This window comes from Opisthorchis viverrini (genome assembly GCF_000715545.1).
Source record: "Opisthorchis viverrini unplaced genomic scaffold opera_v5_72, whole genome shotgun sequence".
In the NCBI taxonomy this organism is placed as follows: Eukaryota; Metazoa; Platyhelminthes; class Trematoda; order Opisthorchiida; family Opisthorchiidae; genus Opisthorchis; species Opisthorchis viverrini.
This window is the reverse complement of record NW_008751728.1, coordinates 1254113-1278317: the sequence shown is the minus strand read 5'-3', so window position 1 is coordinate 1278317 and position 24205 is coordinate 1254113. Positions and strand designations below refer to the sequence as shown.

The following is a 24205-nucleotide window of genomic DNA, read 5'->3' as shown; positions in this document are numbered from 1 at the left end:
CTGATACTCCGTATTCTGGGTTTTCGACTTTAGCAGCTGAATTCACTTTTATTTACTAACAGGAAATAAAATAATATTCTAAGCTTCAGTCTGTTCTTTGCACCAAATTGTGTGTTGTGCTCTGGGCAAGAAATTCGGAAGACAAGCTTTTCTCAAAAGGTTGTCGAGTAAATTGAACATAAATTACGCAAGTGAGTAGCCAAACAGAACGTTGTTAGAGATTTGGCTGTTTTGGATATCCCACTACCGGCTTGTTTCTTCGCAGCGCTCAACAGGTAGGCCATGTCTCCGGGTCTCCATCAGTCTTGTTACACGTTTGAACCAATCAACATTAGGCCACGTGATGTGAACTCCGTAACCGAGGCATGAGTCACGCCACACTCTCTCTAGGACCAAGTCAGCCAATCACAATCAGGTGCCAGTGCTCGAACGGTCCTATCTTCAGTTAATAGTCAAAAGGTCCGAGGTTCAAATTTTTTGGAAATTCGTTAGATGCACCCGTGGTTTTTCTACATACAATTACAGGACAAGGTCTCGACCGAACACTGAAATGTCCCACAAACAAGCGTTTGAGTCCGTATCATTTGCTTTTTCAATGTGTGTGAAATCTCAGCATTTCATTCGGAGCCTCAAAGTACTCATTATAGTGCTATACCCAGTCTGAGAACATGACATGGTGATTGCACACTGTGTTTGAACTGCGTGCTGCAATGCCTTATTGAGGTTTGGTGAGATCTCCAAAAACCGTTGCGTAGTGAATGAAGTGACACAGTATTCAGAATGTAACAAGTTCTGTTTTCCAGGCGAACTGGATGAAAATTGTTCATGCTATACAACCTGCCTCTGTCTAGACGTAATTTTCCCAAGATCAATCATGAAATCTCTCGAAGTTTCTTAAATTCGCACATATCGCGTTTGTCTACTCCTCTCAGCTGTAACACCCTTCCGGTGCCCAGCTGCCGTGCTAACCGAAGGAAGCACGAGGGCTGGGATACTGTCAGGTTGCCCAAGCCTAGACAGGGGAATTCGAGAGGCAAAGGTCGGATTCGAACCACGGACCTTCCGGTCAGTAAGTTCGCGCTCTAACCACTCTAAGCCACAACACAGTCGAAACAAGGACAGCCGATTGCCTGTTTTTTTTTCTACACACGATAGAATATGGCTGTGCGAAGTTTTGAAACTGTATTTACAAACATTCGAAACTTGATTCCAAATTCATCCGGCCTAAAGGTAATAAACCTACAGCGCGGTTTGCGATGCATGAGCTGTTTGGAAGTCGAGAATTGCATAAACAATGGGTATTTGACCGCACAGAATGCTGTTTCGGTTCGGATCGGAACAGGTTGGACACCCTTAACGATCATTCCTACCTTGTGTATTTGAAGACATGAAATGACTGTGTATTTTGGCGCGCCTGCGGGGTGGTTGAATACTATCAAATTCGTAAGTCGCAGGTAATTAGTTTTCAGCTGACAGTTGCTACGTTTTGCCATTGTGGATTACAGGAAGACGGTGAGCAAAATGTTGCCTCATTTTTGCCCGTTATATCTTATTGTGTCCACCGGAGTGTCTTCCTTCCTGCCTTCATCACCTTTCGTCTGTACGCCTTTGTCTGGCACAAATTCCGAGGCACTCTGATGTTGCACACCGTACATGTCACACAAAACTGTTAACGCGGGCTCAGATTAGACCATTGCAACTGTCGCACTTGAATACATAAACCTACGGTCGATGACTGTCCGTGAAAACACAGAGCTGATCAATGTTGGTCAGTATCTTCATTATTGACGCCTGTACTTCATCGATAATACGCAAAGCAGTTCACTGTGTAGGAATCTGTAAACAAATGTTTGCACGATCATTCAATCATCTTTGCTCCGTTTTAGTGGCTGCTACAAACTCTTCCCCAAGAGTCCGGTTCGGGATAGCGTTGTGCAACGCTTTCACTCAACCTGGTGATATCATAGGGATACTGTTCGATGGGGAAGCTCTACACAGTACGGTGCGTTTCGTGAGAAAAGAACGCGGTAAAAAGAAGACTTGGTTTGTATGGCGGATCCACTGGTCTCATCAAGCTTTGCTGCTGGGCCTCACACACATGGGCAGAGAAATATGCCGCTTGCTCCGAGCCATACACTTTTATCTGGTGTAATCCAACTGAAAAGGATGGACAAAATGAAGAAGCTCGTAAACCTTCAGTATTCCTAACTGATGTCCCGTAACTTCCAGATAATATGGGCGCAACCAAACTGTGGAGGTGAATGCCCCGTGTCACTCGAAAGTCATACCCAAAACACATGAGGCTCTAGTTATTGCTCTTCTTGCTTTACTTGTCAGTTTGCATCGTAAACACACCCCCAAATGCAACTGAAACCACGCGTCGCACAATCTCTTCTGAGCGGGTGGATCGTGCTTTGACCTTCGAAGCCATCCAGAAGGAGATGAACTCGGTATTGCTCCCCAGAATAGAAGTGCAGTCTGCGGTATTCGCAATCGCATAAATGTGACCTCAACTTTTTCGCTGGATCATTGCACGGTCCATAGGCCCAAAATGCTGCACGCTCCTATCTTTCGATCTTTCCCTCTGACATCACAGTCAGTGTTCGGGAAACACAGCAAAGGCGTGAATGTTCTGAGGACTTCCGCTTTTCAGCGTTCACGATTGAGATCAATCCTCGACTTCTGGAGACAATCTGATCAGAAAAATTAGCGACGATTTTGTTCCACGTCACTTTATGCTGATGAAATGCAATACTGAATTTGGGAGGGTAATAACAACGATAATAACAAATAATTAGTTAACCGATAGATGAAGACACACTGCATTTGTCCTACTTCTTCAAAAGGGGAGCGAGTTGACTCAGTGGTTAGAGTGCGAATTCACTGGTCGGATGGTCCGTGATTCAAACCCGACTTATGTATCTCAACTTCTCCTGTCTAGACTTGGGCAACTTAGCAGTATCGCGGCCCTTGTTCTTCCTTCGGCAGCAAAGCACCGAGAGTGTGATACAGCTGAATGGACAATAGACGACAATGGACTTATTCACAAAACTTCAAGACACGATGAAAGATTCTCATTTTGTGACCGAATGCATCTCCTCTTTTTGTTGAGACTGCGCTATAACACTTGTGTGCCTTCTACGATAGTTGTCTGCTGGATTGCTCATTTCTCGTCGAAAAAACCGCAGTACTGTAGAGCAGTAATTGAATCGCTATGCATGTGGATTTAAGTTCGCTGCCATATGGTGTATTGAGCTGAAATCAATGAGGGCACGAGAAAACAATGGAATGATGTTCATTCACTAAGAAATTCGGGGACTGTGCCTACCAGCGGAGATTGTTGGGGGTAAAACCGTTTGTGGGCTTTGGGCGGGAAGGCGCAGTGCTCAAAGCAATAACTTACTTACTGCATATTCCATGATTCGAGACCAACCACGGGATCTTGACTGCTCCTGTCTAGGCTTGGGCAACCTGACAGTAGCTCATCCTTCGTGTTCTCTTTGGATGGCATGGAAGTTGAGTCCAAAACGGGGCGTTGCAGCTCAAAGCACGCTATGAAGACCATTTTTCTTCCTCCAAGATATACCGCAATATCTCAACTATCGTTTCCAGGTAAAAACAAGGCGGCCTTTTAGCATTTTTAGGTGAAGAAGAACATCACGGTAAATTCGACTGGGTTTGATCGAGTGTTTGACAAAAGACAAATTAGTTTACACACGAGGATGCACAATTTGTTGTTCAAGTAGGATATAAGCCTGTTAGAAGCTTGAAGAGTGTGCCTATATGACGGGACTCCAGATGGGCAGAACCTGTCATGGGCTGTTGGAGAGTTTTCAGCGACTATGTGAGTAGCTTGCTTTGTCAAAAATATACTGCTTTTGTCCACGGGTGTATTTTTTGACGCAAGCTACCGCATCCTCGTAGACTGGAGTTCATATCAAAAGTAGAGCTGTTGGTTTGTAATTTTTTAAAACTGATTTCAAAGGAATTTGGAAGGGTTTGTTGATTGCCAAAATAATGGTACTCATACAGCGAATTTTTGTGAAACGAATTCATCAAGCGAACAAACTGGACATTTTAACCTCTTTTTGTGGTAGACACGCGAATTTGGCAAGGGAGTCAATCCAGGTTGACTGAATTAAGACTGCCATATTGACGCAACGGATGTTGCTCATACTGTGTGGAGAAGATTAACACTGAGGAAGAACTCGGCCATGTTAAAATCGCATCACATGTGGTCGTTAGTTGCTGCATCCTAATACGTTTTCAGCTCCACACTCATGGACAGACAGGCTATCGTGTGTGCACACTACAGTTGATTTCCGTTACATTTAGCCGGGGGAAATTTATCCCTGCTTATCTGGTGTTATGAACCTATACAGAACCAAATCACGCAGTTGGTGATGTGCGCTCATCTGGAAATCAGTTCGATTTTAATGGGGGGATTCAGTTAAATCCCAGTTGAGTTTCTCGTTTTTGATATTCTTCAACTGAATGTGCCACACCACAGTCAACTTACCTCACGCGCTATGATATTGCACTGCCAAAAGACCATTCTCATGAGCCTGTTGTTAGAGAGTATTCAGGTGGCCTATTGAACGGTTTTCAGTAACCATATAAGTAGTGTTTCTTCAACAAATTGGCTGTCAGATGAATCATTTTCACCCTGGTTCCAATTTTCCCACCAGTTATGACTGTTTTATACCGAGGGCTGTGATGAGATTTTGGTACCGAAGTATGATGCGTTTCGTGAGCGTCGTGGAAAGATGCTTTCAAAATTCCACATTAGTATAACTCTGTCATGCTCAGTGATGTGAATGCCATTTCTGGACCTCAAAGCAGTCTTTGAATCTCTTTATACAAAAACATCGATCTGGTTAAGCTGGAAGAGGGTGAAATCACTTGAAGTCAACCACATAGGCTACACAGTGAGGTTCATGTGTCCAAAAAGAAACCAAAAACTCGGACAAAACGACCTACCCGTGAAGGCGGGGAGGACCGGCAACAAATCAGGTCATGGTTACAGCGGCCCTGACTTCCATCACCCAACCACTGGGACTCCGAAATTATTAAGTCAACAGAACCAACCGCTTTTCTGAGCACTAATTTCCCCCCTTTTTGGCAGCGCATCGGGTTAGCTCGACGTCAGTTTTAACTTTGTCCTGTTGATCCGGACAGAATCGTTCAGCTGCAGCACCCTTCCGGTGACTAGCTGCCATGCTACCCGAAGGAAGCACGAGGGCTGGGATACTGCCAGGTTGCCCAAGCCTAGACAAGGGAATTCAAGAGGCAGAGGTCGGGTTCGAACCATGAACTTCAGTAAATTCGCGCTCCAACCACTTGAGTGATCTCGCCCCCATCTTGACAGAATGGTCTGCATCAGAGAGAATCATAGCGTTTTCAGTCAAATTTGACCACAGTGGGAACGTAACTATCGCCCCATGTGTTTGACCAATTAGGAAGAATGGTGATGCCTTGTAGAACAACCATCCTTTTCTTTAAGGATCGTAAAAAAAATACAAATTCTTCAACAGGGAAGAGCAAACCAAAACTATTGAAGGCCATTCTGGCTTTTGATTCATCTGGGCGGACGAAATAGCTCTTGCGCAGTCTCATGGTGGGGCGGATGATCAAAGACCTGCGGTTTCCATGGAAGGTCACGCAAACGTTTTGGAGAGGTAATCGTTGGGATAGACGAAGTAATGGAGGTCGTTTTACCTTACTTCCAGCCGATTTATCCTGAACAAAATCCTCACTTCTGGGACAAAAAAGAGAATTTTTCTGCAGCAAAACCTATCTCTCTAACGAATTACTCTAAAGCTAATTGTAAATTACAGCTTACAGTTTTAGGCAGTGCTGACTTGCGCACAACCATGGCGGTATGTCTGACAACCAGTCATACCGGTATGCTAACACCGCGTAACATATGTTTTTTGTCTGGGGTGCCCATTTCTGTTAAACCGTTTTCGTCTTAGCAACTGAACGAGGAGGTGTTTAGCATATGTGAGTGAAGTTCAGTGTCTCTTTTACGCAAAAAATGCGTGATAGCAAAGCCGCAGTTTAGAAAGTAGTCCAGGGGAGTGTTTTACTGTTCGGACAAACTGTTCCTTCATTCGTCACATAGGTACCCGGTTGGTCCCGTAGAGTGAAGTGCAGTGAGTTGGGCGCTTTCGAGGCAAGACCGTTTCCGAGCAGAGTCTTCGTCTCACTCGGACAGTCTGACGTGCTTTTTTTTACGCAGTGTATTCCGTTCGGGGGTCACTGTGACTCCCGGTGTTTCGTCGCATTTTTGTGCTGTTGGATTAGTTGCTGTGCCTTGGAAAAAAACATACGAGAAAATTAGCGTTCGAATGCTTCACGTGAGTCCATCAGTTTTGGAAAAAACTCATGACTAGTCCGCTTTACCGTATCACCAACCGTGTAAAGGAATTACGACACATCAAAGACGATAGATCAAACAGGCAGGTGAGTAAAAGTCTGTAGGTTAGAGGACATGGAAGTAAGACCGACGACTAATCACGTGGACGTTAATCTGTTTGCTGAAAGGAGCAATTAGCTGGCTAGCGCTTCGTCACCAGTCGAGATGACACCATCAGTTCGCAGTTGGGTGAGTGAGTTTTGGTAGCGATGTCAATGAGTTGTCAAGGGGTTTCCATTGACAATGTAAGTAACATCATACAGGAAAGATCTCTGCCGTCTTGACAGCGGGCATTGTGGACCATATGTAGCTGAACAGTACTACAAACTGAATCGTTCAGCTGCAGCACCCTTTCGGTGTCTAGCTGCCATACCACCCGAAGGTTGAACGAGGGCTGGGATACTGCCAGGTTGCCGAAGCCTAGACAGGGGAAATCGAGAGGTGGAGGTTGGGTTCGAACCACGGACTTTCCGGTCAGTAAATTCGCGCTCTAACCACTTGGTTCATCTCGCCCCTGGTTCAGCTGTAGCATCCTTTCGGTGCCTAGCTGCCATGCCACACGAAGGAGGCACAGTCAGCTGCGAGTGGCTCCGCGCGTTCTCCAACAGTTCATTTACAGTCACTGTTAGACTCGGACTTGTGTTTACACCGAGGCGCTCAAAGTTCGGCGTTCGAAAAGCACTTCTTTGGTGGACGGTCAATACAGGGATGTCAGACATACGGTGCACCTGGATACTAATTGTCAAAACGTTCGCCTGTAAGAAGTCAGGTGTGTCTAGCATGTGCCAGTGGATATTATAACATATCAGGAGTTCGAACCCTGACAGAGTCGAGGATACGCACTGCTGACGACTTCGAATAACAATGGTGATAACTCAGGTCCAGTGCTCACCATCTTTTTCCTGGACTCACGAGGGAAGAAGGAAGACTATTCAAACGAGAGTGACATGAATGTGAATGCTACGACCCCTTCAGCCATTTAAAACTATCTGCTTCACTAAGGGAAACCTTGGCCGCCCGGTGTTGTGAACTATGAAACAAAGGATGGTCTATGATGCCACAGTAGAACAACAGATGGAGACATTGTTTGAACGACGACTGTGGATTGGAACAATGGACTGCCTTAGTTTTTGCTATAGCTGGCCGTGCAAATGGTCACTCTGAAAGGGGAAGCATTTTGAGTCACTTAAATGCCAATTGTGGGTCCTTTGTTGCATAGCAACTGGGTTGCTGGGGTCTCAGTGGTGGGAACTGAGTAAAGGTATGCGAAGGGGAATGATAACAACGCCATCGTATCTGGCTACCCAAACAGTTAAGTTGTGTGATTACTTGTGAAAATGTAACATTTTATCGAGCTTATTAATTTGTGGGAATGAATTTCATTTAATTGCCAATGGCTTCGATAGTCCATTAGCAGGTATGGCAAGCCGCATGACAAAGATGAACCCAATGTTTCTCTAATTTTGGGGGTTATCTAGTAGAATGGCTTTGATGCAAGGTTTTCAACCACCCAGAACTCGCGATCAACAAAGCAGTAACTTATGTATGTCCTGCTGAAAGAACTGCTGACGGTGCAGTGTCGATCAACACTTGCTGGCCCCTTAAGAGTTAATCTTTATGTGTCGTTCAGCTGTAGCACCCTTTCGGTGCCTAGCTGCTATGTCACACAGAGGAGGGCTGGGCTACTGCCAGGTCGCCCAATCCTAGACAGGGCAAGTCGAGAGACAGAGGTCGGGTACCTCTTACCTTTCATAGTTCTCAGAGTTTTTACACCACTTAGAGAACTAATTTGCAGGACCAAATAATGCAGCCTTTTTTGTGATTTGATCAGCTTTTGGAGGTAAATACACAAGGAATTCGTACTCCAAACTGACATTTGTTTATCGGTGTAGCGGAGTATGCTACTGATGAAGAGCATGAGTAATATCTGTCCAGTGCATTTTAAAGCCACGTTTCCGTAACTATTCGTTAGTTGGTCGCTTTACGGTGTCCGTTAGCTCATGTTAAATAGTCAATCAGTGTACGGAAAGCAAAGGAGTACGCCTGAGAATGTTGGTTTTTGCAAATTTGGTATAGGTAAAGCTCTCGCTTTTGTGTCCGATGTTCTGCATTCGCTCCGTTCGTGTTCCACGGTTAACGAAGCCCTATATCCGTCCACGAGTGAGGTACGGGGTTTGAAGGCCTAGACTGACCAAGTCAGCCCAAAGAATCGCGTCTTTCATTGGTGTGTTTGGTAGACCAAATGTTCGGTCACGTGATTTTGTGGCTGCGTAGGTTTGTTCTTGAAAACTCCGGTGGTGACCGGATAAGGTCGAAAATAGGCGTTTTGAAGTGAATCATGAAACGGCATTACTGGAATTAATGAGTACTATTCACGTGTGCGTTTTAAAAGAGCGTCCGTTTCGACCGATTTTATTTGGTTAGTCATGCTCACAAGTATCAAGACATGGTTTCGAATAGCCAGTGGCTGAAACTCTCGTCTCCAAACACGTTTGGAAGAGATGATGGGCTCCGCTCACTAACAGAACGACGGAGTGTAATACTTCGTTAATCATTTCAGTAATGAGTAGATAAACAGGAGAGTGTCAGTAAGCTGGTTAGCAGTTCGCCGGCTTTTACATTCAGACTTGAAGACATTTCGGAAATCAGCCAACCACATCGAGGAATCACCTCGTTCAAGCGTGAACGTGTCTATCTGTTAAGACGTGGTGATCGAGATGCGTTCAATGTACGCTGATGGAGCGGTAGTACCGCAATCGTCTCGTGTATTAGATTCTCGGTGATAGTACGGCAGGGAAGCATCAGTACCAACACTGATCTGGCTGTCTTTGATGATTCTCGGTGATATGCACTGGTGGTGAACTCAAATAAGAACGAAACTCGAGCGCAATGCCTCACCTCTTCGGTGTTGACTCATCGTGACCACCCTTCGGAGACAGAACGAGAAAGGTTCAAAGAAAAAGGATGTAAAAGCAGGTTCCGCAAATTAACTAAGTAACCACAGTAATCATTGCAGGTTCGCTCATTTTATCTTCTTGCGGTTTGCTTAATTTCTACTGGCAGTGAGGACATTACGAGGAGGAAGAATCTAATTCGAACCATTACTTCAACTCCAAAATATGAACCATAGGAGTTGTGCATTAGAACTACTATCGTTTTTTCTACAGCTCGCTGTCATCACATGGCGTTTAAGTAAAACAGACTTTTATATGACGCTGGGTTGATGGACAAGTTTGATTCGTAATTCAAAGTGAAGCAAAAATCGTTTCAAATTCAAGGCATCTCATCTCTTTGTAGCACAGGTGTGACAGTTCTCATCTTTAAAAAATTCGTTACTTCCTGGACCTAACTTACCTGGCGAGGTCTCCGTTGCAAGTCTGAAATCTCCTCATGCAAACTGCAAACCAATTTGGTTCAGAAGCCGAAACCTGGGTGTTTTTGTTAGAACCAAACTTCAATTGTACTCGAAACCCATGACAATCAACAGAGCAGCAAGACCCCAACGCAGTGGATAAGGTTACCATTAGGTCGAACCCGGTAAGCTACAGACAGCCAGGCTCTGTCGCTCGGTGGAGAAATTCAAGACCATGTGTTCTGACAGGGTCACTTCAACGATCTGTCTGTTCAAACGAGTTGTTCTCTTATTCTATATGGGTTAGGGGATCAGCGAACCACTTCAGACACCGTGGTTCTACTCGAGTCTTCCGCGCAGCAATTCCCATAAATGGTAGCAGCTTCGATGAAAATATTTTGTGGTTTGGCCGCACACATCCAATGTGCATGAAATACGTAGTGGGTTGGCTGCTCTGAGCGACCGATAACTGAAGGACGCTTCTTTGAGTTCACTTCAGTTTGGCCGCTACATACGTCGAACGTTTCAGCCAACCTGGAGACAGTTTTGAGGCTGCCATGTCACACGAAGGAGGCACGAGGGCTGGGATACTGCCAGGTGCCCAAGCCTCAGCTTCGATGAAAATATTTTGTGGTTTGGCCGCACACATCCAATGTGCATGAAATACGTAGCGGGTTGGCTGCTCTGAGCGACCGATAACTGAAGGACGCTTCTTTGAGTTCACTTCAGTTTGGCCGCTACATACGTCGAACGTTTCAGCCAACCTGGAGACAGTTTTGAGGCTGCCATGTCACACGAAGGAGGCACGAGGGCTGGGATACTGCCAGGTTGCCCAAGCCTAGACAGGGGAAGTCGAGTGGCCGGGGTCGGATTCGAACCACGGACCTTCGGGTCAGTAAATTCGTGCTCTAGTCACTTGGGCCATCTCGCCCCAGTTTAATGATACTCGTTACTTAGAGGGGAGCCAGTTGTCTTTTGGCTGTACAAACTGTTTCAAAGTACATGGTGTGTCCTAGACAGCTAAACACCTGGAGACCGACAACAAGGCTTTGTACCTTGTGGTAAGTGGGCATACTTTACTTTGTGATCGACACTCTAGTTTCATTCGTACAAATCAGTCCAATCAGCGGAAATGTCACTGAATACCACTCCAAGTTGTGTCAATTTGTACCACAAGGGATCATCCCAAGCTGGTACATCTTATCAGGCGAAAATTGGCATAGTATTTAGGGTTAAATTTCAGTTTTTTCTTCCTCGAAGGTTCAGATGCTTGCTTAAATCCCAGTCATGCCACGTTGTCACATGCGATGGACATGCTCTATCCGGTTCAGAGTTGATGGGAACAGGTGAGGAACAGGTGATTCACCATCAGCTCTCATCTCTGGACTAGAAACTGGAGACACAACAGGGCTAGAGCAGCTCTGCGAACGCTCCACTCTACTCTACTCCCAATTTCTTTGTTTCTCCCTTGGATGCTGTGTGGGTTGAGGCTAGGTAACGGTTGAGTTACGATCGAAGTAGGCGGTGGGGGAAGGTTGGCTACCGGCCAACTGTATAGTTCGTGTGCATTCAACCCAATTTTCGGTTTACCAGAGAACAGACACCATAACTGAATAAAAACATTCTTTCCATCCATGTAACAAGTAAATTTACAAAGTAGTTTCAACCGACAATAATCCACTCAGTATACACAGCTGTGCAAGTTACCAGGTAAGGCAAATTTCCAAATTGAATCTCTCTCATTTCTCTTGTTTACAGCAACCCAGCTGTCTTCCCTCACCCGACACCGTTCGTATCAGTCAAGCACGAAGCCTGTCCTCGTAGCATCAGCCAGTTCTCGTGCGTTCGATCCGACGTGTCCACCGAACGGCAATCCAGTCAGCCCAACAGCCTATGTCCGTGTACCAGTTTGGACTATTCAACAGGCGAAAGTGGCTACGAGACCATAGACCGACCCACGGCGACAAATACTTCAGCAGAAACTGTGAACGAGTATCATCATTCATTTTCGTCCCCTCGTAAATGGCTTCAACGACGTTCGAAACTGGATTCATGGGTGAGTCTTCAGTGGTAGATTTCACTTCCAACTGAACCTAAGGACCGCTTTTATAATTGAGAACATCAGGTGCAACATTCCCAGGTATTTTTTTTACCACATCCTTCTACAATCGAGTGACAAAGTTTCGCATGCGAAGCTGGATGGCACGCCTCATCCGAGTCTCCAAATCACCAGGGTGCCATCAATTATTCAAGCAGTGAATGGGCGAATGCAAATGTGGACTCATCTTTGTCGTGATTGTTGTCTCTCTCACACAGAGTAGTTCAGTGGCAAGTGAGGCTAATACACGTAAACAAATGCAAAATGGGACAACCCATCAGTTCATCTGAAACGCGCTGCTCACAACTTTGTGTGAGAGCCTGCAAGTTTTGGCTTGTTTGGTCAGTGTGTGCGATTCACTTAGGGAGACTTCTAATCCCTGAGCCCCTCGTGTCAGAATCTTCGAATCTGAAATAAGTTCACCGGTATGCAGATAATATATGGTCGTATTAGGTCAAACGTAGAAATGTCATGGCGCCATCCATCGTGCTGAAGGGCGGGGCTTGCGAAATGGTTCTACGAACGGGATTTAATTGTGGAAACCTTGACAATGAGGATCAATGTTATTTACACCACCTTGGAATACTTTCGGCCAATATCTACATTTATACCTGCACGCAATTTTGAGTAGTTGTTATCTCAACAACAGAGGATGTGCCAGCCAAAAAAAAATTGAGATATTGGTTTTGTCGTGCACATACCAATTCAGAAAATTAGCAAAAAAACTGTATGATGAAGACGCAGTAATGCAGATGTGATTTTTAAAAATGATCCCCTCATCCGAACTGTAACTTATGTTTGAAGTGGTGGCGGCGCCTGAGGATCCTCACTGACTGATCCGTTGAATTTTTTTTCACCATACACTCGCGGTTAGTTTCTGCAGAAACCTTGAAACCCTGTGTAAAACATCCTAGAACCTTCCAGAATGCACCGATATCCATTATTTAGCGTCATTTCCCATTTTTTAATTCCATACTGAGTTCATTCGCTGCATTTTACTCAGTTTCATGGCGCAATATCAGGCGAATTTTCAGTTCCGATGCACTTTGCAGTTGATGAGCTGTAGGAGTCTTAGGTTTCCCGGTTACTTCGAAGATATCTTGTTACTACTCCCGTGTCCATTATGAGCGGTTTCCCTTGGTTGCATGTTGGTGTCCCGACAACGTACCGACCTCAGGAAATTGTTGACTGACGCATACCTGTTGTAAATAGTGAGTTCCACTTACGATTGACAGAATACCCCCGGGAGCATGAAATGCTAGCCGTTTAAAACCCCTTAGTCCCCGAGTCTCCTTGGTTCTAGAGAAGTGGTACCGTGTTCCTTCTTACGCTCTCCCTCACGCATTCTCCACGTGGTGTGTGTTGCTCACCTGGAACTCAGTATTCATCATCCTAACACCACACGTTCCATCTAACTGTCTTGGCCTAGTCAAATCCAAGATATTCGGGGAAAATAGGAGCATGAAATAGTTGGGAACGCTCGTCGCAACTACCACATATTTTTAGAAACCAGCCCGTTTTTCACGTGTCTCGTCTCCTCGTATAAGCCCGTTAGTAGTTAGTACACCAACCATGAAATTTACCATCAATCTCCCTTGTACGGATGCTTGTGTCACGTGCATTCTTGGATGACAGAACGCTAGTTTCGTCTCGACTAGGGTAGTGTCAGTCATCTGCGCGTCCAGACTACTCATCTGGTGTGCGCAATAAACAGGTAAACGTTACATTTTTATGACAGTGTTTGGTCCTAACAGCTAGCATTTGTCGATTCTGGGACTACACTTGAGAACGGCGTCCTCTCTGCACGACGCATCGTTCACACGGCTATGCCGACTGTAACATACCCTGATCATCGATTAGTCTTGACTTGCGCGACTGCTGCGCGTCCGTACCTCTGAGGTGTCACAGAAATAATTTCTGCATGTGTGTTTTGATGGCTGTTTACATGTCACTCGGTTGTAAAGGTCACTACAGTTACCGTGAGGCAACAGATCACTATGTGTTTTGTGCGCGTGCCGAGAGGGACTGGGGTCTCTGTGACATAACACTTTTAAAATTCTGACAACATTCAGTGAGGATGTATCCCGCGCACGCTAACCACAGTAGGTACGTACTGATGAATCATTGTTGGGCGTGTCCAGCACAGATATTCACGTCAATCCTATTTACACAAGCATACATACACATGTTGTTTTACACAAATTTTCCGCTAGTCATTTGAAACAATTATGTATACAGGCTTTTTTTCAAGGTTAGACAATTTCACACAGTGAATAATGTCCTCTCACCGGGCACTTTTCGTGGCACCGATCACGTACAAAATGTGACCCCTGGAGGTGAAGCTTGCTGCAATCATATAAATTGGAAGAGAGTATGTCATACTGAGAAAAAAATGGAAGTTTTCCAGACTACAATTGGCGACCAGCCCATTAGGAGTTATTCCGACGGCTCTTGGCATCTACAAAAGTCAATTTGAGTTCAGCTTGTAGTCAACCGCCAGGCATACTCCAGGTTCCGGAAGATGCTCGATGGTCTGCAAGTCTTGGTGAAGCATACAGTCGAATTCAGAATGCCCAATAAGGATGCCGGGCACTGTTTTTTGGGGATGGGGGGGGGAGAGATCGGCAGAGATACAGAATTGGGTCCGCAACCATGGTCTTTTCGATGAGCGCCCTAACCAATGAGGTATCTTGAGCTCAACGACGAGGATTGCTCCACCACGTGTGCGTGTGATGTGTTGGGGTGGGGGTGGGGGGGGGGGGGGCGAGAGATCGGCAGAGATACAGAAGTTGGGTCCGAACCATGGTCTTTTCGATGAGCGCCCTAACCAATGAGGTATCTTGAGCTCAACGACGAGGATTGCTCCACCACGTGTGACATTACGAACGGACAGTAAAACGTGGAATTCCCAACCGGCACATCCGGCCATGTTTCAAGCGTCCGACTTCTTGGTTTGTGATCACGAGAGGGAGACGATTAGAGATGAGACACAGTGGCAAACTATGTAGCCCCAACCGCGTCGTCACTAAAGCTTTCCCATAACTCCACCCGGAAGCTATGTATAGCAGCCAAGTTGGGCCCTCAGCACTTCCCTTCCGAATTCCTTTCGACCAAAATCATCCACCTCACTGCAGTTCATTAACGAGTCAACGGAACCTCAACAGACGTGGAACACTTCTTGTTGTTCTTATGGACCACCGTTTGTTAATTCCTGTACAGACTGAAAGCGTCGGAACTCGATGTGTCTTATTCTGTGTTGTCGGACTGAAGACTGTGCCTACTCCTCAGTGTTGGGTGCGCAAGCATTCTTAAAAGTACAACGAAGTTCGGAGAACAGTCTGAGTCAGTACTGTACTTCGCAAGCACTTTGGCCTTTGTCAGTACTTTACAGTGATGCACTGCTCATAAGTGAACCATGGACAGGGCGATTACCGTCGGTCGGCATAAGACGCCACCTTAAGGGAGAACCAGATATCAGCACGATTTCATCCTGTCGGAAGACGATGTGCACGTGATTGCCTGTGCGCCCAATACACAAGTGTGTCATTACTAAATCGGTTTCTTGTAAATCGTGCTCTACCAACTTCCGTACAGTCCAGGCTGGTCTCTTGAAGTATTCCTTGCTGGCGGATTCCTGCCCGAGGGAGGTCACTTCTCTGAGGTTCGTTTGGATTAGCTCCAGAGATGACCACATCAAGCGAGGAAAAGGTCACCGTCAAAACACACCATCCCAAAGTACTTAATAGGTTGGCAATGATAGAGTACGATTTGGACAAAGTAAACCTCGGGTGGGCTGTCTAACAGTTGCGACCTGGTTTTGATAGGTTTTCTGCCTGGGGATTTTTGGAATCGTTAACCGGGTACTACTCAGATGACTGTTGCTCACCTGCTTTCAGACTTTGATCAGTCGCTTGCAAGCCTTTCATCTGCGGAACATCGTTCGTGTGCTGTGACAAAGAAACAATCGCAAGACCGTCGCCAGTACCGAAAAATAGACGAAAAATTCATAAGTAACCTGTTCAGCTATGGGGAAAAATTTGACCTTCATCTGAGAAGTTGTCACTCGAGGAGTCAGCCATTATCTGGTGAGGTCACGTGATCTGTGCGAATGCAGGCGAGCGGCGACGTATCCCGACTAAGTGTAGGTTGACCGTCCCATTGTCCAGTCATTCTTTGTCAGTCACATAAAGCAAGGTTGAGAGTTCGAATCTCTCTCCGGATGATTGAGGCGCGGTTGATCCCCAAACAGAATGAAAAGTCATTCATCATAGACTGGTTCCCCTTGAAGGACGAAATTCTGGTTGTTCCCTGGAAAAGAGAAGCAAAAGAATACTTGAGGTTTCTCAAAAGTATATTATTGATGACTGACGCACTCAGGATATGCGTCACATGTCATGCATTCTATGCGGAACTTCCTGTGCTGTTGCACCGAGAATTTGCTCGTTTTCCATTTAGAGGTACATCAGAGGTCGATGAATGTCGATCCCGAATTGAGGGGCCAGATGTACGTTTATGTCTTAACTCAGTGACTCCGATCCAACAAGGAAACTGCCGGAATAGGTGAGTCATCAGCGTGCGGCATCTGTTGTGTATTGTTGCCTCGGCAACCCGCTTACTAGGTGTGGCTTAGCGCAGTGCCAACTTGACCGGTTGACGTTTGGACTTGGGTGTGTTTCCAATGGGACGTGTCATGTTTGAAATTACAAGCTGAGATAAAAAGTGTTCTTCGTCGGTGCTTCACCGTTCTCGAAGAAGTTCCTCCTCGAGTGAGAAGACTACTCTTCGGCTGCTCTCGATAACAGATACCTTGACCGATGATGTCTAATGCCGCACTTCGTAAACGCTTTGAATCAAATGGCGAAAAACCCAACTGTTTGTAGAACAAGTCTTCTATTGCCCTGGTGGTTTTTTTCATCTTAGACGGTTACTGCAGTATGAGAGATTGTGCCAAGAACTTTTGAAAATGTCACGCTCGGGTCATCCAATTGTTCGTCCAAGCTCTGGTTGCCCTGGATCTTGTTTAGTTTAGTCGTAATGCGCTACTCATAAGGACGCTGAAAAGTCTTCGACAGCCCACGACCGGTTTCGCCTTTCCATTTTGGGCTCATCAGGTAAGCGCAGCTCCCAAGTTTCTGGTCAACCTTATGTTCCACCTGAACCCAAATTGCACGAAATTAGCGGAGTACACTCATTTGCAAACAAATTTGGTTTTGCGAGAGACTCGTTAGGAACTCAGCTGAATCCCTCGTTTATCATGATCGAGTTTGTGTCAACTTTGTGTTTGTGTGTCACATTCTTATATTGGCTGTCAATGTAGATGGATCCTGATGGATTTTTCGCTTTGATTTTGGTAACAACGTTGGAACTCTTTCACTTATCAATTGTTTAAATAGAGTTGGACTTGGTTTTTAGCCGAAACTGTCCCACGAAATCTCACAACTAAGCACCAGACACATCTGAAGCAGAGGTGGGAGAGATGGGGTTTCGAAAACGGACCGAATATGAAGTGGTCCGAAATCCGGAACCTTTCACTAATCGCGCCAATGTTTTACAAGATGAACTGCAGCAGACGCTACCCCAACACGTGAGTTGCGCAATGCGAAACTCAAGTGAACATGGAGTATCATAGTTTCACGTAACACGTACAAGGGATTCTCTGTACCCTGCTAGAGTTACACGAAAAAGTTGCTCTGGAGTTATTCGATAGAAGTGGATGAAAAACTGGCAGCGGACTTGGTTAGATCGTAGGTATGTCTACCAATTTTTGTTGGGATTTTGGAATATTCCAACCACTCAAAGACTGAAACATGAGGCGGCCTGGTACAGCACATTCATTTGCCTGGAAACATTTCAAACGAGAGATTCCTCTGGGTATTCCAACCACTCGAAGTCTCCCACCGACAAACCAAGGTGCGTGTGACAGCATTACCTAATGTTATTTAAGGCGAAAGGACAGTGAACTCAGAAGGACGCAAGTGGCGCGCTTCCCGAAGCCTGGTCCTTTGTCTGACAGCCGAGCAGTGTCATCTTATATTCCAAACACCAGTACACGAACTAAAAATGCAGAGGTTATTTTGGGTGGAACTGAATTCTACTACGATAGCGCACAGATCTCTTCCATAAACTCGGTCGTACCAAGTGCCCCATAACACCAGGGTTAACTTCTGGTTTCAAACTTGGTGTATCCATGTTGACTGGGTGTTGCATTACATTCGCGCTAGTTTTGATTCCCGCATATTAGAAAATTTTGCCCTCATGTTTACATCTGGACTAGAAGAAAGTGTCTTTAAACGGTTTGGATCGGACAACAGGTGCGCTGTTCAGAGAAGCCTTTCGCAAGGTTTCTCCCTGATTTGATCCAGATATTCCAAGGTTTATTGCTTTACGATGGCCGATTCCAGTGCGTATTTTGCTCTCGAACAGGCCGCCTGACATCGGTAACTCAGAACCCAAAGTGGTGGAATACTCTTCGCCTTCAGGTAGGGAACAATTCAGCACAGCGGCTAGGAAGACTTTCAACAAGTACAGTCATTTGAATATCACTACGGTTTTCACGAGAAACTCAACTGAATCTCTCGTTTATGGTATTCTTCAACTGAATGTGGCCCACCAGAATGCCTTATTTTTAAGCGAAAACGGTGAGGATCTTTCAGCAACCTTATGAGTAGTGTGTTACGCCCATACATGTATCGCGATATCTCGAATATCGTGCCAACTAAAAAATGGGGTGGACTGTTGAAGCACATTCAGTCGCCTAAAAGCATCATGAACAAGAGATTCAGCTGGGTTCCAGGTCAGGCTCCCGTCAAAACCAAATTTGTTTGCCGATGAGCGTACTTCGCCAATTTCGTTCAATTTGGGTTCAAGTAGAAGATGAGTTTGACGGAAACTCTGGCACTTACCCCGCCTGATGAGCCCCAGAAAGTACAAAACCGGTCGCGGGCTGTCGGACAGTTTTCAGCAACCTTGTGAGTAGTCTCTTTTATGAAAATATACTGCGATATCTCGAATATCGTGCCAACTGAATCATGAGGCGGCCTGTGTGCAGCACATTCAGTTGTAGAATAGCACAAACGAGAGATTCAGTTGAGTCTCTCGTGAAAACCAAATTCATCTGCAAATGAGTGTATTTCTCGGAAGCAGTCCAATTTGGGCTCAAGTAGATCATAAGATTGACGGAAACTAGGGGACTACGCCTACCCGATGAACCCGAAGTGGATGGGCGAAACCGGTCGTGAGCTGCGAAGAGTTTTCAGCAACCTTTTGAGTAGTTTCGTTTATCGGAATACTTTTAATAATAATCAGCGAAATAATACGGCGGACAGATAAAACCCGGTCACTAAGCGGGTTTGGCAGCATGCACTAAAATGCTTTCATATCGGTTGTATGAAGTTGTGTCTCTTTAGATCGAGAATGATATAACAGTGGTAATCTTTCGGTCGTATCACCTTTCAGATACATAGCTGCCATGGCACCCGAAGGTTGCACGGGGGCTAGGATACTGCCAAGTTGCCCAAGCCTACACAGGGAAAGTCGACAGGCAGAGGTTGGGTTCAAACCACGGACCTTCTGGTCAGTAAATTTGCTCTCAAACCACTGAGCCATCTCGCCACCTCGGTCTTGAAATAGTCCGTAGACATTTGTTTCATAACAACTGATTAGTTTCTCCATCTACTTTCAGGTTGTACGAGCAACACGTCGTTTTCGAAGGGCGCAACATCCTTTTCATGAAGGTGTCAGCCCAGCCGCAGCTCTGTCCGCCGCAACGAAACCGTGCAACATAAAGGAAGACCACCTCTCAGAAGGACTGGCCTTCTTCAACCATGGTTGGAAGGACGGAGATAGTGACCAGGTGGTCGAAGACTGCGCGAAAGTCAGTGACGTGTGAGTGGCTTATATGCTGGAAAAATGGTCGAACCAACATTATTGGTCAGAAATATTTTTTCGTTTTATCTTGATTGAACGGTCCAAGTGACTTGGTTTTCTAGTTTCCAATTGTTTTTTCTTAAATTCAAGGTCATAACTGTGGTGTTGGCTCCAGTAAGCAAGTCTATTTTAGGCATCACTGGTGACTCTGTGCCCTCCGAAATTCTTTCAAGCCCCCGCAAGCAGAATTCGCTTTTCTTCAAGGCTCTCGATGTCTGATTGCGTAGTTTTGTTCACTTCTCCAGAAGCCGTTGCGTCTTGTTGCCTTCTAACTGAAAGGCGCTGTCATACTGCCAAACACCGCACCTCCATCTGAGAGGTTGTCCATCGAGGAGCCGGTTTACACGTGACCACGTGATGTAGATTCCGTGCTTCGGGATGAGTGGCGCTACGTCCGTCCTAAGTGCGAGTGAATCACACTGTTGATCAGCTGGAAGGCCACGGGTTCTGAGTTCCATGAGGTGGACGCTGTTGATGATCCTTGATAAGGATAAACAGCTGTAGAGTCCCGTCCCGTTGTTCAGCATCGATTCGCCTTATTTACAGGACAAAATCTCTATTAGAAGTTCCGAAACCTCTCCACACTGCCAAAGTGAGGGAGACGGGACTCAGTAATAGCTAAACTAATGTAATAATGGACACAGCCGAGGCTGATATACATAGGAAGTTGTGTATTGTAGTTGAATGAAACCGGCGATGTCTACCAAAAATTAACGCTTGAAAAATACTGCAGATGTGGGTCCATTGAATTGCCGGCTTCTGGGGCATGTAGGTTTCTTAAGCGGGAAGCCCAATTCTACTTGCAGTCACCGCAGTATCGAAGGGATTTACGAATTTACGAAGGAAACACGGCTGAGAGACTGCCAATACAGGAGTAGTCAGGACCCCGGTGTGGATTCGAGTTACGGACCTTCTAATCACTAAATTCGCGCCGTAACCACTGGGTCACTGGTAACGTTTACCTGTGTATCATCGATAAACCGGCGTCGTTCGTAGATTTTTCAAAAAAATTTCAGCGTAATACTTTACCCTTTCGTCAGTAAAACACTATGCTATCATGTGGGACTGGGAGCCATCAATCACTACATCCTCAAGGTGGTGGAGGGTATTCCATTAGCGAACAATACTCATCCCGCAAATCCCACAACACGCATTAACAGAAGTTGTGCAGCGGGTTTCAAGCGTCTGTGGCGCTACCCGACTGGGAAGTCCTGGTTGGCGGGTCAATCGATCGTCGCAACCGAGACAGTTACTGGGGCGTCATACCAATCACATCGCTCAAACGTGAGCACGTTCGTCCATTCAGATGCGTTCAACCTGCGCTGGTGGAATAGTGGTTACACGCTCGCCTCGCATGTCAGAAGTCCAGGGTTCAAATCCCGGCACGGCCATTGAATATACAATGCTGATGATCTCCAGTAAGAGCAGAACTTGAGCCCAGTGCTTCCGCTCCCTCTGGTGTGGATTCACCAGAATAATTACGCCAGAACAGGGAGACAGCTGTTCAAACAATATTCCATTAGTCCTACGGTGAATGGCGTTGTCGTTGTCGGGCACACATAACGTCAAAACTGTTGTTGACGTATTAATGAGTCCAATGACTATTGATCAAACGGGAATCTCCTTACATTCACAAATGCACTGTACGCAAAAACTAATTGCATAGCCTTGTTACAAGCTATTTGTCGTGTATCGCGGCCAATGTCCGACCCAACTGCATCCACCCATGTGCATTTGGTCGACTTATATCGGGGAGAATTTCTTCGTTTGTATCATTTATCCAGAACAAGCCTAACTGGATTGGCTAAACAACAGACGGGGTGACGCTCACTGAAAATGGGTGTCCGCTTCAAATTCCCGTTACCTAAAATGAACGGTCGGCTCTTTATCAGTCAGTCACATTGAAAAGGTATATCACCAACGGGTGAACAACAAAGACTGGATAATATGTTGCAAAAAGTGTGAACCCACAGGCATTGACTGAGCGAAAACTGAAGAGAAAGTGCGCTCAGTGATTGTGTGTGTATGTGCAGAACTACTCACCTTAGTAACAAACGTTTCATCATCGACCAGGGTGACATCATTAGTGTGAAAGCTGGGTTTGTTGGTACGTCAAAAGTTGTCAAAGCACCTAGACAAGAAGAGAAGGTTCCCCTAGGCTTCACTTGATGTACCTTAAGGAATGGCTATGATATTGACACGTTTATCTGTATGCATAGCACAATAGAACGAAACGTGGTTAAGGCCAAAGACCTTATCGATCCTGAGGATCATAAAGACTGTGTTTAAAGCAAGATTACCCTGGCCACTGTATGAAACAAATATGCATATCCTGGAGCAAACAGTTATGAAAAGTTTGAAATCGAAATTCGCCCCTTATTGGCACATCACTAAACCAACCTAGTTAGTACGCGTACACTTCCTTGAACCTTTAGGCCAGAGATAAACGGATGAGAGTCGAAGAACAACTTGTATTGACTTTTCATAAAGGGAACTACTCACAAGGTTTCTGAAAACTCCTCGACAGCCCACGACCGGTTTCGTCTTTCTTGGGGCTCATCAGTTAGGTGCAGTCCCCGAGTTTCCGTCAACCTAATGATCTACTTGAACCCAAATCGGACTGTTTTCGAGAAATACACTCATTTGCAAATCGATTTCGTTTTCACGAGAGACTCAACTGAATCTCTCGTTTATGATATTCTACAACTGAATGTGCTGCACACAGGCCGCCTCATGTTTCAGTTGGCATCGAACATAATGATGAAGCTAGCCTGCCGCCCATTAGACCTCCTGTCCTAGCAAAAACGAAGGCTGAATGTAGATTAGAAATCAGAAAATTATGGATAACTGATCCCATGTTGCTGGGCCTCACCCTCGTTCGTCCGTCACACACACGAGCGTACAAAATCCAACATCTGACACCAACTTCAACAAGCAGTCCAATCCAAAACTTCGATTTTTAAACCAAGTGTTTTCTGTTCCAGTTTTTGACTTGATTGCGAAAATTCCTCAAGAAATGTCGTCCACCACTGCCGAAATATCTCCTTCCTCTGTTACCAACTTATTCACTCGCAGTTGTCGTCAAACAAGACAAGTGAATTTCGCACAGACGAAAGCCGAAAACATCAATTTTCTCAAGTTCGGAGTCGGGGAGCCATCGTCAAAAACAGCGTTCAATTCCACCATGTTCGAACTGTCCGAAAGTCATCGGGTACTGGAAAAATAGGTCAAGATCCAACAGGAATGTTCCACCCTTGACAAGGGTTGCGTCACTACCGGTGATCCAAGGGTTAGGTAGTCGCAGTGCAACAGCTGTCACACCGGAATCCACTCGAAACCGTTTATTTAGTCCAAAACGTGCAAGCACGCCCGCACAATGCAAGCATTTGCGAAAATTCCAGACTGACATCAAACGCAACCATCTACGAGATTTTGGGAAAAGAAACACAGATTCGATCAGTCGTACTTCCCACCTAAATACCAGGTTGCGCTATTAGTGCACTGTTGATGATGGCCATAATACAAATCAGAAGGTGTATGCACTAATAAAAGTTTTTAGTATGATTGTACGGCCAGTACACCACTGATGGGTCGCCGACAGAAGACTTGTCTTTGAAATTCCTACTGAGTATTTGTGAACTGTAAAACAAAGCGATTGACGTTCTTCTGAGTTAATCATACTTTGAGGATTTTATCCCCTAAGATATTTTACACTAGGATCATCTATAAGTGGCTCAGATCAAGAAAAAAATCCACAGGTTTAGTGAAACTTCCTTCTAAGAGGTCGTCGCGCGAGGAGCCAGTCACTACATGATCACGTGATGTCGTTTGTGAGTGAAGGTTGAGGGGCGCTATGGTCTACTCACGTGAGAGCTAGTCATTCTGCAGCTCAACAGCCAAATAGATAAGTATTCAACCACGGACCAGAAGGCCGAGGGTTCTACTTTTGAGTGACTGTTTCATCCGGTTTGTAATACACTTTGAAGCCGTTGAATGGTGGCCGAATGAACATTGAGTTTTCATCAGTGGTGAGCTGTTTCTTCACCAAAGCACCAGCTGCACTGACCTAACAAATTTCAAGAGATATACCTTCTATCCGACGGTTTTTCTGTCGTTTTGAGTTCCCTGCCTCAAATGTTATGGCGTCAGAATGGTTTACCCTGAATCTGAAGGGACGTGTGTATCAAGCTACAGTGCGGGCTGTTTTGTTGCACGGCTATGAGACTTGACCTATTCGAGCAGCGGAACTGATACGTCTTCAGATGTTCGACAATCGTTGTCTCAGAACCATAGCTCGTGTGGGTTGGTGTCGGCGAATCCGTAACGAAGCAGTTAGAAAGCGTGTTTTGGGTTGTGTAACAGGTACTTCCATTGAAGAATGTGTCCAGCACCAGAAGCTGCGTTGGTTGGG

At 45.6% G+C, this 24205-nt stretch overlaps 1 protein-coding gene across 1 annotated transcript in view; it reads left to right on the top strand.

The window, feature by feature from the left end:
• The window catches only part of T265_04396 (hypothetical protein), a gene marked incomplete at both ends in the record, with an annotated part of 51950 nt that overhangs the window by 1829 nt on the left and 25916 nt on the right, over positions 1-24205 (top strand). Inside the window, 2 exons of the mRNA XM_009169135.1 lie at positions 11529-11826; positions 19550-19752. Coding sequence (XP_009167399.1) covers positions 11529-11826; positions 19550-19752 — 501 coding nt within the window. The remainder of the gene's footprint in view (positions 1-11528; positions 11827-19549; positions 19753-24205) is intronic.